At 51.9% G+C, this 14,119-nt stretch overlaps 1 protein-coding gene across 1 annotated transcript in view; it reads right to left on the bottom strand.

Moving 5' to 3' along the window:
- GAB2 (GRB2 associated binding protein 2) overlaps positions 1-14,119 on the bottom strand; it is a gene marked incomplete at its 3' end in the record, with an annotated part of 40,894 nt that overhangs the window by 10,611 nt on the left and 16,164 nt on the right. The window contains exon 2 of the mRNA XM_082012199.1: positions 2,254-2,494. Within this exon, the coding sequence (XP_081868325.1) occupies positions 2,254-2,494 (241 nt within the window). The remainder of the gene's footprint in view (positions 1-2,253; positions 2,495-14,119) is intronic.

Raw genomic sequence — 14,119 nt, 5'->3', positions numbered from 1 at the left:
CGGGGGGTGTTTCCAGTTGTGGCAAGTCACTGAGGAAGTGCCAGCCCTATGGGAAAAGCTGGGAGATGCTGGTTTACACCACTCCGGTGGGGCTGATGATCTGCAGGGACAACAGGGACTCTTTCATGGAGCCAGCACGAGATGGCGCTCAGAAATAGGGCTTATTGAGGGAAAAAATCAAGGGATGCTGCGATATGACAAATGAATCCCTGCCACCTTCGGAGCTCAGTCTGCCCGGGAGACGTTTGGGCTCTGGCAGGGTCCTTTCAGCTGAGGACTTGAAGTATCTCATGGGTTAATTATTCAGCATCATTCACCAATTAGCTACTATTACCCTCATTTTATGGATGAGTAAAGTAAGAGCTCTGGAGCTGAGAAGGGAGGGATTCCCAGCAGTCCTGCAGCCCCGTGCACTGGGCATTGATCAGGGTGATTATTTCTCGCCCGGTTGCAGAAGCTGCCACTGGCCAGTTTTGTCTCTGCCCACCAATGCATCAGTGCTTGCGTCCTCTTCCTCGGTGTCCCGGCTGCCCTTGGGCTCTCGGGGGGTGGCTTTGAGGTACCCTCACAGCTGGAGAGTCAGAGGGCCTTTTTTTAAACACTGTTCCGTTAACTCCATCTGAAGTTAATTTCTCTGAGCCTTCTTCTGTTTTTGTTTTTCGAGTCGGGAAAGGCAGCTGCAGCAGGAAAGCCCAGCGGAGGCTGCAGCCTGGGCTCTGCTCTCACCTCACTCCAGCTGGGCTCCGACCGCCTCTCCCTCCCTCCTCGCCGCTCTCGCGAGCCAACACTCTTCATGCCAAAAAAACTCCTCGCTATTTAAGGCAACCGGCTGGGTCCGGAGGCGGAGAGCTGCCGCTCGCTCAGAAATATCACACAGCGCACCACGGGCTGCCGCGAAGCCCAGCGAGCTCTGGGCTACAGCAGGGATGAACGGCAGAGTGGTGCAAACCCTGCCCATGCCTCTGTGTTTTTTCTGGTTAAAGGCAAGAATTAGGGCCCTGTCTGCAGGATGACAGAGTGGCTGAGGTTGGAAGGGACCTCCAGAGGTCATCTGGTCCAACACCCTGTGCTCAGGCAGGGCTACTCAGAGCCTGCTGCCCAGGACCGTGTCCAGATGACTTTTGAATATCTCCAAGGATGGAGACTCCACAACCTCCCTGGGCAACCTGTGCCAGTGCTCGGTCACTCGGACATCGAAAAAATGTCTCCTGATGTTCGGAGGGACCCTCCTGTGTTTCCGTTTGTGCCCGTTGCCTCTGGTCCCGTCACTGGGCACCACTGAGAAGAGCCTGACTCCATCCGCTTTGCAGCCTCTCTGCAGGTATTACATACATTGATGAGACCCCCTGAGCCTTCTCCAGGCTGAACAGTCCCAGCTCTGTCAACCTTTCATGCTAGGAGCGATGCTCCAGTCCCCTCAGCATCTGCATGGCCCTTTGCTGGACTCTCTCCAGTATGTCCATGTCTCTCTTGTACTGGGGAGTCCAGCACTGGACCCAGAACTCCAGGTGTGGCCTCACTAGGGCTGAGCAGGGGGGATGGATCACCTCTCTTGACCTGTTGGCAAGACTTTGTCTAATTCAGCCCAGGATACCATTTGTCTTCTTGGCTGCAAGGCCCCATTGCTGGCTCATGTTCAACCTGGTGTCCACCAGGACCCCCAGGTCCTTTTCTGCCAAGCTGCTTTCCAGCTGGGTGACCCTCAGCATATAAAGGTGCCTGGGGTTGTTCCTGCCCAGGTGCAGGACTTTGCACTTCTCCTTGATGAAATTCATGAGGTTCCTGCTGGCCCATTTCTCCAGTCTGTTGATGTCCCTCTGGTTTATCAGCATGACCCTCTGGTTTGTCAGCCACTCCTTCCAGCTTGGTGTTGTCAGCAAACTGGCTGAGGGTACACTCTGCCCCACCATACAGGTCATTAATGAAGATGTTAAACAGGACTGGACCCAGTATTGACCCCTGGGGTACACTGCTAGTGACTGGCCTCCAACTACACTTTGGGCAACTCATCATCACTCTCTGGGTCTGGTCATTCAGCCGGTTTTTAACACAACCCAGAAAGCCAGAAAAGCTGGGAGCTTGGAAGGTCGCTGCTCCAACCTCCTCCTCCCAACCGCAATGAGATGAGACCATCGCTCAGGGCTGCCTCCAGCTGGGTTTTGCAGACCTCCAAGGACAGAGGTGGGTTGAGCCGTTCAGCCCCAGCCCTCCCTCATCTGTCCCCAAGGTTTGCTCCCAGGCGGGGTACAATACCTTGCGTTTTCTGACTTTCTGCTCATGCACTGGTGGAGGAAAAGGTAGTCCTGGGGGGCACTGGCGGACAGGGTGCTCTGGAGGTGGCTGGCGGGCGAGTCGAAGGTGAACAGGGTGGGCTGGCTGGAGTGGGACGGTGCTGAGGACTTGCGCTCTCGCAGCAGGTGGTGGCTGGCACCACTGAGCTCTGCCGGGGAGGACCGTGGTGCGTGGTTCATGGAGGCGATGCTCCTCAGGGTATCTGTGAAGGGAAAAAACACACTGGTGATGCAATGATCCCACAGCCTGTGTTCCCAGGGTTTTCCTTACTGAAACGCTCCGGCATTTAGGGAGGTGTGTGGGGTTTGCTTACAGCTATGAGTGATGCATTCAGCAGCAGGCTCCTCTAACTTGGAGCACATGCAACTGTAGGTACCATGTAGGGAAATACATATTTTATCATATTTTATAATTTCATCATATTTTATCACACACTTAATGGCTTGCAGAGATGTCTGGGGGATGTCAGCCCAATTCACAGGGAGCTCAGTGGGTTGTTAAAACCTGGTTAAAAAGGAGAAAGAAGAGAAGAGCTTTCACATCGCAGTTTTTGCTGCTGTCTTTTCTTAGAGACCTTTTGTAGGTGGCTTTAGAAATGTGATTTAAGTCATCCCCACCCCTCTGTGTAAGGGCATCGCTGCTATCCTTTTATGGCTGGGTAAACTGAGGCATGGGGTGTGAATGTGGAGGGACATAATGACAGCAGAGCTTAAAAATATTCCCACATTCCCCAAATTCTCTATTAATTTTGTGACCTCAAAAGAGTTCCTGTTGTTTTCTGCTAGTAAAATCGGATGTAGACCCAAGGCATGACTCCTAGTGTCCGCTCCCCTTGCTCAAGAAGAAATACAGTCTAAAATATTAAATTAATTTCAACAGAGAATATCTCAGAGTTCAGCAATAATCACCCAGCTACTCCAGCCCTGTAATAAGTGTGCTCCAAGAATTTGAATCAGGGATGAATTTTTACAGCCAAGCTGTAAAGCCCCATTAAAAAACCCAAACAGAACAACAACAAACAAAACCCCAGAAAACCCACAAGCTGCAGAATATTTTGGGAAAGCTGATCCATCTCTGGCTGCAGAAGACCATGCAGAAGACCATGCATGGTCTTCCTGCCATGCATGCACTCCTGGCATGTGAAAACCACTCGTGGTTCACTGAAGTCACCCTTTATAACAGCTGTGATTTACATTTACTTGGTGCTGATGCAAAATGCAGAAAACCCCCCAAACCTTAACAAAAAGGCCACATTTCCCTGGGTAAATCCACCCATTTTCTGGCCACCACTGATTTAGGGATTCCTCCCAGTTTTCCCCCAACACTGTGTCCATCTGCTCCTTAAATGCGACTTCAGACATCCATAAGGGAATCACAGAATCACAGAATCACAGAATCACTAGGTTGGAAAGGACCTTTAAGATCATCAAGTACAACCATTAATCCAGCACCACCATGTCCCCTAAACCATGTCCTGAAGTGCCACATCCACACGTTTTTTGAACACTTCCAGAGATGGCGACTCCACCACCTCCCTGGGCAGCCTGTTCCAATGCCTGACCACCCTCTCAGTGAAGAAATTTTTCCTAATATCCAATCTAAACCTCCCCTGGAGCAACTTGAGGCCATTTCCTCTTGTCCTATCACTAGTTACTTGGGAGAAGAGACCAACACCCTCATCGCCACAACCCCCTTTCAAGTAGTTGTAGAGAGCGATAAGGTCTCCTCTCAGCCTCCTCTTCTCCAGACTAAACAACCCCAGTTCCCTCAGCCGCTCCTCATAAGACTTGTTCTCCAGACCCCTCACCAGCTTCGTTGCCCTTCTCTGGACACGCTCCAGCACCTCAACATCCTTCTTGTAGTGAGGGGCCCAAAACTGAACACAGTATTCAAGGTGCGGCCTCACCAGTGCCGAGTACAGGGGCACAATCACTTCCCTACTCCTGCTGGCCACACTATTCCTGATACAGGCCAGGATGCTGTTGGCCTTCTTGGCCACCTGGGCACACTGCCAGCTCATGTTCAGCCGGCTCTCAACCAGCACCCCCAGGTCCCTTTCCGCCGGGCTGCTCTCCAGCCACTCCTCCCCAAGCCTGTAGCGTTGCATGGGGTTGTTGTGGCCAAAGTGCAGGACCCTGTGCTTGGCCTTATTAAACCTCATACAGTTGGCCTCTGCCCACCGATCCAGCCTGTCCAGATCCCTCTGCAGAGCCCTCCTACCCTCCAGCAGATCAACACTCCCACCCAACTTGGTGTCATCTGCAAACTTACTGAGGGAACACTCGATTCCCTCATCCAGATCATCTATAAAGATATTGAACAAGACCGGCCCCAGAACCGAGCCCTGGGGAACATCACTTGTGACCGGCCACCAGCCGGATTTAACACCGTTCACCACAACTCTCTGGGCTCGGCCATCCAGCCAGTTCCTCACCCAGCGAAGAGTAAACCCGTCTAAGCCATGAGCCGCCAGTTTCTCCAGGAGAATGCTGTGGGAGATGCTGTCAAAGGCTTTACTGAAGTCCAGGTAGACAACGTCCACAGTCTTTCCCTCATCCACTAGGCGGGTCACCTGGTCATAGAAGGAGATCAGGTTGGTCAAGCAGGACCTGCCTTTCATGAACCCATGCTAGCTGGGCCTGAGCCCTTGGTTGTCCTGCAGATGCCCTGTGAGCACTCTCAAGACCAACCGCTCCATAATCTTCCCTGGTACAGAGGTCAGGCTGACTTGCCTGTAGTTCCCAGGATCCTCCTTCCGCCCTTTCTTGTAGACGGGCGTCACATTGGCAAGCCTCCAGTCTTCTGGGACCTCCCCTGTTAACCAGGACTGCTGATAAATGATGGAGAGTGGCTTGGCAAGCTCCTCCGCCAGCTCTCTCAGTACTCTCAGGTGGATCTCATCAGGCCTCATAGACTTGTGGGTGTCCAGGTGGTTTAGCATGTCCTTGACTGCTTCCTCCTGGATTATGAGGAGTACATTGTGCTCTCCATCCCCATCTTCCAGCTCAGGGGGCTGAATATCCTGTGGATACCTGGACTGGCTATTAAAGACTGAGGCGAAGAAGGCATTAAGTACCTCAGTCTTGTCCTCGTCCTTGGAGACAATGTTCCCCGCCATATTCAGTAGGGGATGGAGATTCTCCTTGCCTCTCTTTTTGTTGTTAATATATTTGTAAAAACATTTTTTATTATCCTTTACGACTGTGGCCAGACTGAGCTCTAGCTGGGCTTTTGCCTTTCTAATTTTGTCCCTGCTTGACCTAACAAGATCCTTGTACTCTTCGTGAGTTGGCTGCCCCTTCTTCCAGAGGTGATAAACTCTCCTCTTTTCCCTGAGTCCCAGCAAAATCTCCCTGTTCAGCCAGGCCGGGCGCCTTCCCCGCCAGCTCTTCTTACGGCACATGGGGACCACCTGCTCCTGCGCCTTTAAGATTTCCTTCTTGAAGACTGTCCAGCCTTCCTGGACCCCTTTGTCCTTCAGGACTGTCTCCCAAGGGACCCTCTCAACCAGTGACCTGAACAGGCCAACGTCTGCCCTCCGGAAGTCCATGATAGCAGTTTTGCTGACCCCTCTCCTTACTTCCCTCACAACCGAGAATTCTATCATGTCGTGGTCGCTAAGCCCAAGACAGCCTCCAACCACCACATCTCTCACCAGTCCTTCTCTGTTTGTAAACAGCAGGTCCAGCAAGGCACCTCCCCTGGTGGGCTCAGTCACCAGCTGTGTCAGGAAGTTATCCTCCACACACTCCAGGAACCTCCTAGACTGTTTCCTCTCTGCCGTGTTATACTTCCAACAGATGTCCGGTAGGTTGAAGTCCCCCACAAGAACACGGGCCAGCGAATGCGAGACTTCTGCCAGTCACTTATAGAATGTCTCATCTGTGTCTTCATCCTGGTTGGGTGGTCTGTAACAGACTCCCAGCAGGATATCTGCCTCATTGGCCTTCCCCCTCATCCTTACCCACAAGCACTCTGCTTGGTCTTCACAGTCTTCGATTTCTATGCAATCAAAACACTCCCTAACATACAGAGCCACCCCACCGCCTCTCCTTCCCTGCCTATCCCTTCGGAAGATCTTATAGCCATCCATTGCAGCACTCCAGTCATGAGAAGCATCCCACCATGTTTCTGTGATGGCAACTACGTCATAGCTGTCGCGCTGCACAATGGCTTCCAGCTCCTCCTGTTTGGTGCCCATGCTGCGTGCATTGGTGTAGATGCACCTGAGCTGGGCTATCGATTTCAACTCTGGCACGTTGAACCTATCCCTAGGTTCAACTCTAGTGAGCCCAGTTTTATCCCCTCCCCCCTCCAAATCTAGTTTAAAGCCCTCTCAATGAGGCCTGCCAGCTCATGAGCAAGAATCCTTTTGCCCCTCGGCGTCAGTTGCACTCCATCAGCTGCAAGGAGGCCTGGTGCCATGTAAACCGCCCCGTGGTCAAAAAACCCAAAATTCTGACGATGGCACCCGCCCCTGAGCCACGTGTTGATCAGGTGTGCTTTCCTGTTCCTTTCAGCGTTCTTCCCCGTCACTGAAGGGATTGACGAAAACACTACCTGTGCTCCCGCTCCATTGACCAGTCGCCCCAGTGCTCTCAAGTCCTTTTTGACTGCCTTTGGGCTTCTTAGCGCAACCTCATCGTTGCCAACCTGCATGACCAACAGCGGGTAGTAATCAGTGGGCCGAACCAGACCAGGGAGTTTCCTGGTGCGGTCTCTCACCCAGGCCCCAGGGAGGCAGCAGACTTCCCTGTGAATTGGGTCTGGTCGACATATTGGGCCCTCTGTACCCCTTAGAAGGGAGTCGCCTACAACAATCACCCTCCTCTTTTTCTTAACTAAGGACGTCTTGATGCGTGGGGCTCGTTGACTCACCCTAGGCACCCCCTCGGATGGACCTTCGTCAGGGTCTTCATGTTCCTGTCCCTCATGTTCCAGAGCCCCATACCTGTTGTGTAAGGGCAGCTGGGATGGTGAGGGAGGCCGGGAGGGAATTCGCTGACCTCTCCGAGGAGGGACCTGCTTCCATTTCCCCTCATCTCTTAGGTCCTCTCCTTCTGCCCGGCAGCAAGAGGCCAGGGGATCCCCTGCTGCTTGTGGAGCCTCCACCAGCTGCCCCTGCTTCAGGGAAGGCCGGGTGCGGCTCCACCAATCCTTCGCCCTCTCACACTCTCTAATGCTCCTCAGCCTCTCCGCTTCCTCTGTCAGCTCTGCCCCAGGCTGAGCAGGTCGCTGACCTGGTTGCACCGCACGCAGGTAGCGTCCCCATCGGTCTCTGGGACAACCGACAGGCTCAGGCACTCTCTGCAGCCGGATACTTGGACAGCCGCGTGCCTGAGCGGGAGCTCCGTCTGTGTCGCCACATTCTTTCTGGCCCCGGTTTTCAGCCGAGTGGCGACCATGGCTGAGCCTCCTCTGGGAGGACGGTGGCCACTTGTACTGTACCCCGCCCGCGCGCCTTCCCTGCACGCGCGAGCTGCCGCGCAAACTGCCGCGCTACGCCCTCCTGACGTGCCACGCCCTGTTCGCCGCGCTCCGGGTCGCTCGCGCTCCCAGGGGCTGCTCTTGTAGGCGAGGGGCTTTGGCCGCCGCCGCCCTGGGCCCCGCCCGCGCTGAGTCAGAGCTGCCGCTCGTTAGGAGCCCGCTCCGCCGGCCGGGGGTCGGGGGGGGAAGCTGGGGCACTCTCTCGCTCCCTGTGCTGCCGCCTTCGCGGTTTGGCCGCGTCGGGAAGGCTCCCTCGGCGCGATCCTTCGCTCCGTAGCCCTTCGCCTCGGTGGCTTCGCCGAAATGACGGGCGCACTGGCTTTTAAACTGCTGCCGCCGCCCTGGGCCCCGCCCACGCTGAGTCAGGGATAAGGAGCATTTTACAGATTTCCAACCTCTTTTTTCCATTCCTTCCCTCAAATCGCAGATCTTACCAGAAATTTTGGGCCTGACTCTCTTAACGCTGCAGAGAAATGAGTTCTCTGCAAAATGGTTGTCATGGCTCGGACAAGGAGATTCTCCACACGGGGTGATTTTTCACTGCCTTCTGAATCGTGTCAAGATACAAAATCGATCTGTCTGCCGCTCGTTCACTACTGCTACATTTTTTTCCCTGGCATTACTGCAAACTTCACCCGATGCAGAAAAAGTACATTAATAAAAGCCAAAGAGCGTGGCTCGACTCCGCTGTTTGGTTTGTGCTAAACACAGAAAGGATCAATATTTAACATTGACATTAATGGTGGGGGATGAGAGCTTAAAACTCTGATTTCTGTCGCCTTTGCATGGACGTTAAAGATCCCTTGGTGCTTTTCATGGGAGTAAATGGCCGTCTCGGTGTCCTTGGACAGCATAGTGCCTTGACCCTCATTCTGATTAAATATTTATCCCGTAGCAGTGCAGACTGATCCCCATTGGACAAAGAATCTTGAGAGCTCTGTGAGTCCCAAATCTTAGTCCCAAATCAAGTGATTTGAGGTCAATGAGAACGGTAGAGCCCATACCCATGTTGCTATCAAAACCAGGGGGGCTGCAATCAAAATGGCTCTCAGGAACAGCCCCTCAGTCTTGCCACCTCCCAAATCCTGGCCAAGAATTGTCCATGACATTGGCTTTGGCCAAGGCTCTTCCCAAGGATGGCATGAGGATGGCAGGTTGGTGTTGTGACCCCATCCCAGCATGAAGGTTGCCTCTGGGGACAACGGTGAACTGGGTTGGTGTCCCTCTGCCCTGAGCAGTCCTCCAACACAGTCCCTGAAGGCTCTGTACTTGTCATTGCATGGAAAAGCCATGGCAGGTCAAAATACACCTGGGAGTTAAAAATTACACCAATTTATTTGTGTTGACACAGCCTAAGGGGAGACCTGGGACTGCATGGAGGAGACAGTCCCCACCATCACACTGGGGCACAGCAAATTAAAATCACAACACTTTGAGGAGCCCAGTGAATCCTGCATTGCCAGGAGACTTTAATCTTTTCCCAAAAATTAGTCCCAAAAATAGAGAACGCAGTGCAAAAGACGAGCTCATTGAAAGCAGGATGAATTACTCCACGGTTACTCCAACTGCATAAAAGAAAAAGGGGGACCGAGGGGAGCAAGCAACAATGCCTGGTAAAAGCACGTCGCTTCCCCGGGGGAAGCCGCTCTATTGACATCTGCATCGATTTTCAAAATGAATTCCCAGCTCGCTTCCCGCAGCGACCCGGCCACCGAGAGCATTAGCGGGAGCGAATTCAGGACTCACGTACTCCATTAGGTCTGTGAGATGAACTCCGTAATAGCAGGTGAGAGATGGATTGTTTTATGGGCCTGGGTGGGTGTTGCAAGTGCTGGGAAGATAAATCCTGTGGCTGCAGAAGGGGACTGCCAAGATTGCTCTGTGTTTCTTATGTTGGCTTTTTTTTTTTTCACTATCAAAAAGGGCAGCTCGTGCGCCCAGGTCACACGGTGATAATGGGTCCTGCTGGGGGGCTGAAAAGGAGGCAAGAAAGGAAACGGACACAGAAAAATAGTATTTGATGACTAGTACATGCAAAAAAGGAAACGTCAAGACATTTGTGCTCTCATCCTGTCATGAAATGGAGAGAGGTCACCATGGGTAGATGCTCCATCCCTGGAAACATTCCAGGTCAGGTTGGACGGGGCTCTGAGCAACCTGATCTAGTTGAAGATGTCCCTGCTCATGGCAGGGGGGTTGGACTAGATGGCCTTCCAACCCAAACTATTCTATGATTCTATGATTCTATGAAGGTAAGGCAAGGCATACAGCATGATTTATGAGCCAGAGGTCCCAATGCCTTTTCAACTCACCATGCCACAGTGCCTGGCTCCCAGTGATGAGGACCAAGGCTCCTTTCCTGTGTCCATGCTGGGTGCTTAGTGAATAACCTGCTGGGCTTCCCATTCAGATGCCTCTGGGCATTGTCCCCACACACATCATGACCAAAGGTGCTCAATTCAATCTGGCCACGAGCCAAAAAGAATGATGCTCCTCCATTCCTTATGGCCATCTGCCTCGACACCATGGATAAACCCATGGCCCTCCTTTATTTAAGAGCATAGATGTAGCCTTCAAATCCCTTGCCTTTACGTTGAGAGATTGAGTTTATGTTGAGGGAATGCATCAAATACAGCCAAGGAGGGATAAGATCCTGTTCCAGTTCCTATTGCCATTCCCAGGGGTGGCAAAGTTAAGGTTATGTAGTGGGCCCATGTGGGAAGTGTCATCTTAACCCCACGTTTCCTGGCTGGTTCTCCTCCGAGTTCGGGGAATTGGACTCTCACGGTCTGGAAAAAGCAGCGTTGGACACCCACAACCTAAAATTCAATGTCAGCAGCATTGCTTGCATGCATACATCTCTCTGGGCTCATGCTACAGCTGTTGCACGAGTCCCTGCGAGAAAGCAAGCCAAAGGCTCAGTGGGGATGAGCCAGCACAGCCCTGCAAAACCCCACGGTGCCAGGTGGGCTTGGTCGGCCGAAGGCTCGGCACTTACTAGTCCAGGTTAAGGTGTGCTTTTTTGGCCATGTGTTACAGCACAGGGGGAAATAACCTCCTTACAACTCCGTCCCCAAAGCAAAAATACGCAACTGCAAGCACGGCCAGCAATGGGATGGACTGGGCTGGGAGCCAGGAATTTTTTATGAATGTTTTCAATCCCCCAAAGCAGTAGTTTCCCTCCTTGCTGACAGCTCTGAATTCCCTTGCTCCGAGTGCTTGACTATTGCTGTGTGCACATAGCTTCACACAGTGTTCCTGAGTTTATCTGAGGGAAATAATTACTCAGCCTCCTTCAGAAATCGTTGCTCAAAACGGCCTTTTTCACGGGAGCGACGTCAGCTTTCCCTGCCTGAGGGCAGAGGCTGGGACTACAACTCCCTGTATCCCATGGACTTGAAATTAGGCCCCTGGGAGCACAGTGATTTTTGGGTGTAGCTAAATTCCTATGCTCCCATCGCTGGTTGCAGCAAAGGTGCCAGGTTTGCTTGGTACGAAATTGCCCGTGATGCCCACACTGTGCTGGCAAGGGTGAGCTGGTCCAAGGGGCCTCTCAGGTAAGGGTTCCTCGGATCTGCCCAGGCAAATAAGGCCATGAAACTCCTCATACTGCACCGCTGACTTCGTGCCAGTAAAAACTTACGGCCAATGAGATTTTTCTTCAAGAGGGAATAGTAGAAATCTACTAGAAATAAGCCCTAGGAGGGCACGGGGCAGAGCGTGCTCATGCGCTATCGTCTTCCCCACCCTTTGGAGCAGCTCCATCACTTATTAGCAAAAAAAGGGGGAACCTTCTCCTCTGGGAATCTGCCTGCGCCTCCGCTTTTGCTGCCAGCTCACTCAGAAATACAAAAAAATAATTAAAAAAAAGACAAACAACCCTACCAAAACAAGCCCTCCGCGTGCTTCTCCTGGCAGGGAGAGAACAAACAGCATGTCCGATGGATGAGTCACCATGGCACCGTGCTGCCAGGAGGCCCTGGGATGCCACAAGGATTAGTGTGGCACCCGAGGATGGTTTATTTACCGAGCTTTCCCTATCGCCTCCGAGTTGGATGGCATTTGGAAAAGCTGTTGTCAGTCTAAGGATGCGTTGGCAGGTCGCCCGCTAAAGGTTTCCTCTGGCAGGTTAGTTGGAAAGGGCATCCGATTTGGATAATTTCCCCTCTCCAGTTTCCATCAGGGTGGGGAGCTGCATGCAAAGACACGGGTACCCTAATACTCAGCGTTGCCTGAATTTTGAGTGCCAAGCAGGGGGAGTGGAGGTCCACAAAAATGAGGATGGGGCAAGGTAGGACTCGCCACAGCTGCATCCTCCACTGCAGAGGGGCCGAAGGGTGGAGAGAGAAGTGGCATCAGAGCTTTTTCTTTCTGGTTTCTGCTGCTTATTTCCATTTGCTTCGAGAAGCCAAGCAGGACAGGCTGGCCAAGGGAAAGGAGAGCATCACTGCTTTATGGACAGGAATCTGCTGCACAGAGGACTAAGGGCATGGTTTCTCTTTACCCAGTTTCAGCCATCTAAATGATGCTCAGCCTAAGCTGGTCCCCTTAGGTTTCCTCTACCAGCAACAGTGAAACCCCCAACTATTTAAGCATCCAACACAGGATGGGTAGAATTACCTGAGAAAGAGTTGATGGGAAAGACGGTGAGACAAAGATGAGTGGCAATAAATAGCATTGTCTCTGCCCATGTCAGCGTTCTACTTGCATTTGTATGAAACAACTGAAAAATAGTGGTAATGTAGGAATGTTTGCCTCAAAGAAGCATGGGAACCAGGGGAAAAAATCACAGTGCTGGAGAGCAAGTGAGTGAGAAGAGAGGGAAAGAAGCCAAGTCAGATCATCCTGACCTCAAAGCATTTTATATCTCAGTTATTTTAACAGTAATCAATTATTTGAAGGACGAAGGCGCAGAAGGGAAAGAGACTGCAACAGAAATGATGGGGTGATGCTTCTCCTTGCAGTGCACAGGTTTGCTGCTGTGAGATGAGGCTGCACCCAAAATTCCATCGCCATCCTGGGAAACACCCCTTGTTGACAGTGACCCCGCTCTGTATTGTATGAGCACGCCCCACGCACGGCGGCTACCCTTTAAAGAGCAAATCTGCCGCTCGGTTGTGGAGCTCAACCCTTCGTGTCAATATTTGGAGGTCTAACATTTGGCCAGATGGGGCTGCCTGTTGTTCACCTATTTATTTTTGTTATAAGGCGCTTCAGTGCTGAAGATAAAAGCAGATGAATGTGGATGCTCGCAGCCCTCGTTTACGCGCGACCTTGAACATCCCACCTGGGACACCCTTATCTGAGAGGCCTGGAGTGGGACAATGACCTACAGCTGGGAACGAAGGACAATCCCAGGGCCGCAGCGTGGGCTGGGACAGGCTTCATTTGCTCCACAGAACCAACCTCATCTCCGACCGTCTGCTTCATGAATCATTGTCGTCAACATTGCAAAACCAATTTGAGGAGGGATTAAATGAAAAAAAAAAAAAAGGAAAAAAAAGGCTGGAAGAGAGGGAAAGGGCAAAGATAGTGGGCTGTAAGTCTATAAAACATAAAGTGGTCTCAAGGAGGGTATTTTTGCCTTTTTCAGGGTAGGGATAAGGTGGCAAAGACAAGGCAATGGGGATGTAGAGAATTAGCTATTTTCTGTCTGTGGGCAGCACATGCAATTCTCGCGGACACCAGGGGCATCCTTAGGAACTCTGGATGGAGGTACGAGCAGTCTGCGGATCCCAGTGCTGCAGGACAGGGCTGAAGCTGTTGAAAGCTAAGTGCTATCAAAAGAGATGATACATTTATATGAGAAAAGTTTTTTTCCCCCTCCAGAGGAAGCCTCGTGATGGCCCAGCATCAAACCAGCTTTCTCACTGCATGAAATGAAGCTCAAGCATCCTGTTTCAGGGAGATCACACTGGTTATTATTAGTGGTTATTATTATTGGTTACTATTATTGATGATGATGATGATGATGATGATGATGATGATTAGTGATTTTAGGTTTTACTAAACGGGCTTGCCCTTGGACATCATGCCAATGCAGTCTTGCCCAGTGCTGTGGTCCAACATACCACCAACGGGCAGGATGAAAACTCAGAAGCTGGTGTGCCATTGACTTTGCATCCCCTAGCCTGGGAAAAACTTGGGTTTAGGTCCTGAACAAATTTTTTTTTGTCCTCCTTGTTGTTCACTGTGAGCAGGACATGAGTGCCTTTCCTTGCTTGAGCGAACGTGGGTGCATGCCTCGCTTAGCAGGGATGGAGAAGGAGAAAGGGTGAATCCCAGCCGAATCCCAGCCTAATCCCAGCCAGGGCTTCCTCTTACTGCTTAGCAACTCAAT

The sequence above is a fragment of the Phaethon aethereus genome (genome assembly GCF_964289735.1).
Source record: "Phaethon aethereus genome assembly, chromosome: 1".
NCBI lineage: Eukaryota > Metazoa > Chordata > Aves > Phaethontiformes > Phaethontidae > Phaethon > Phaethon aethereus.
This window is presented reverse-complemented; position numbering and strand designations above follow the sequence as displayed.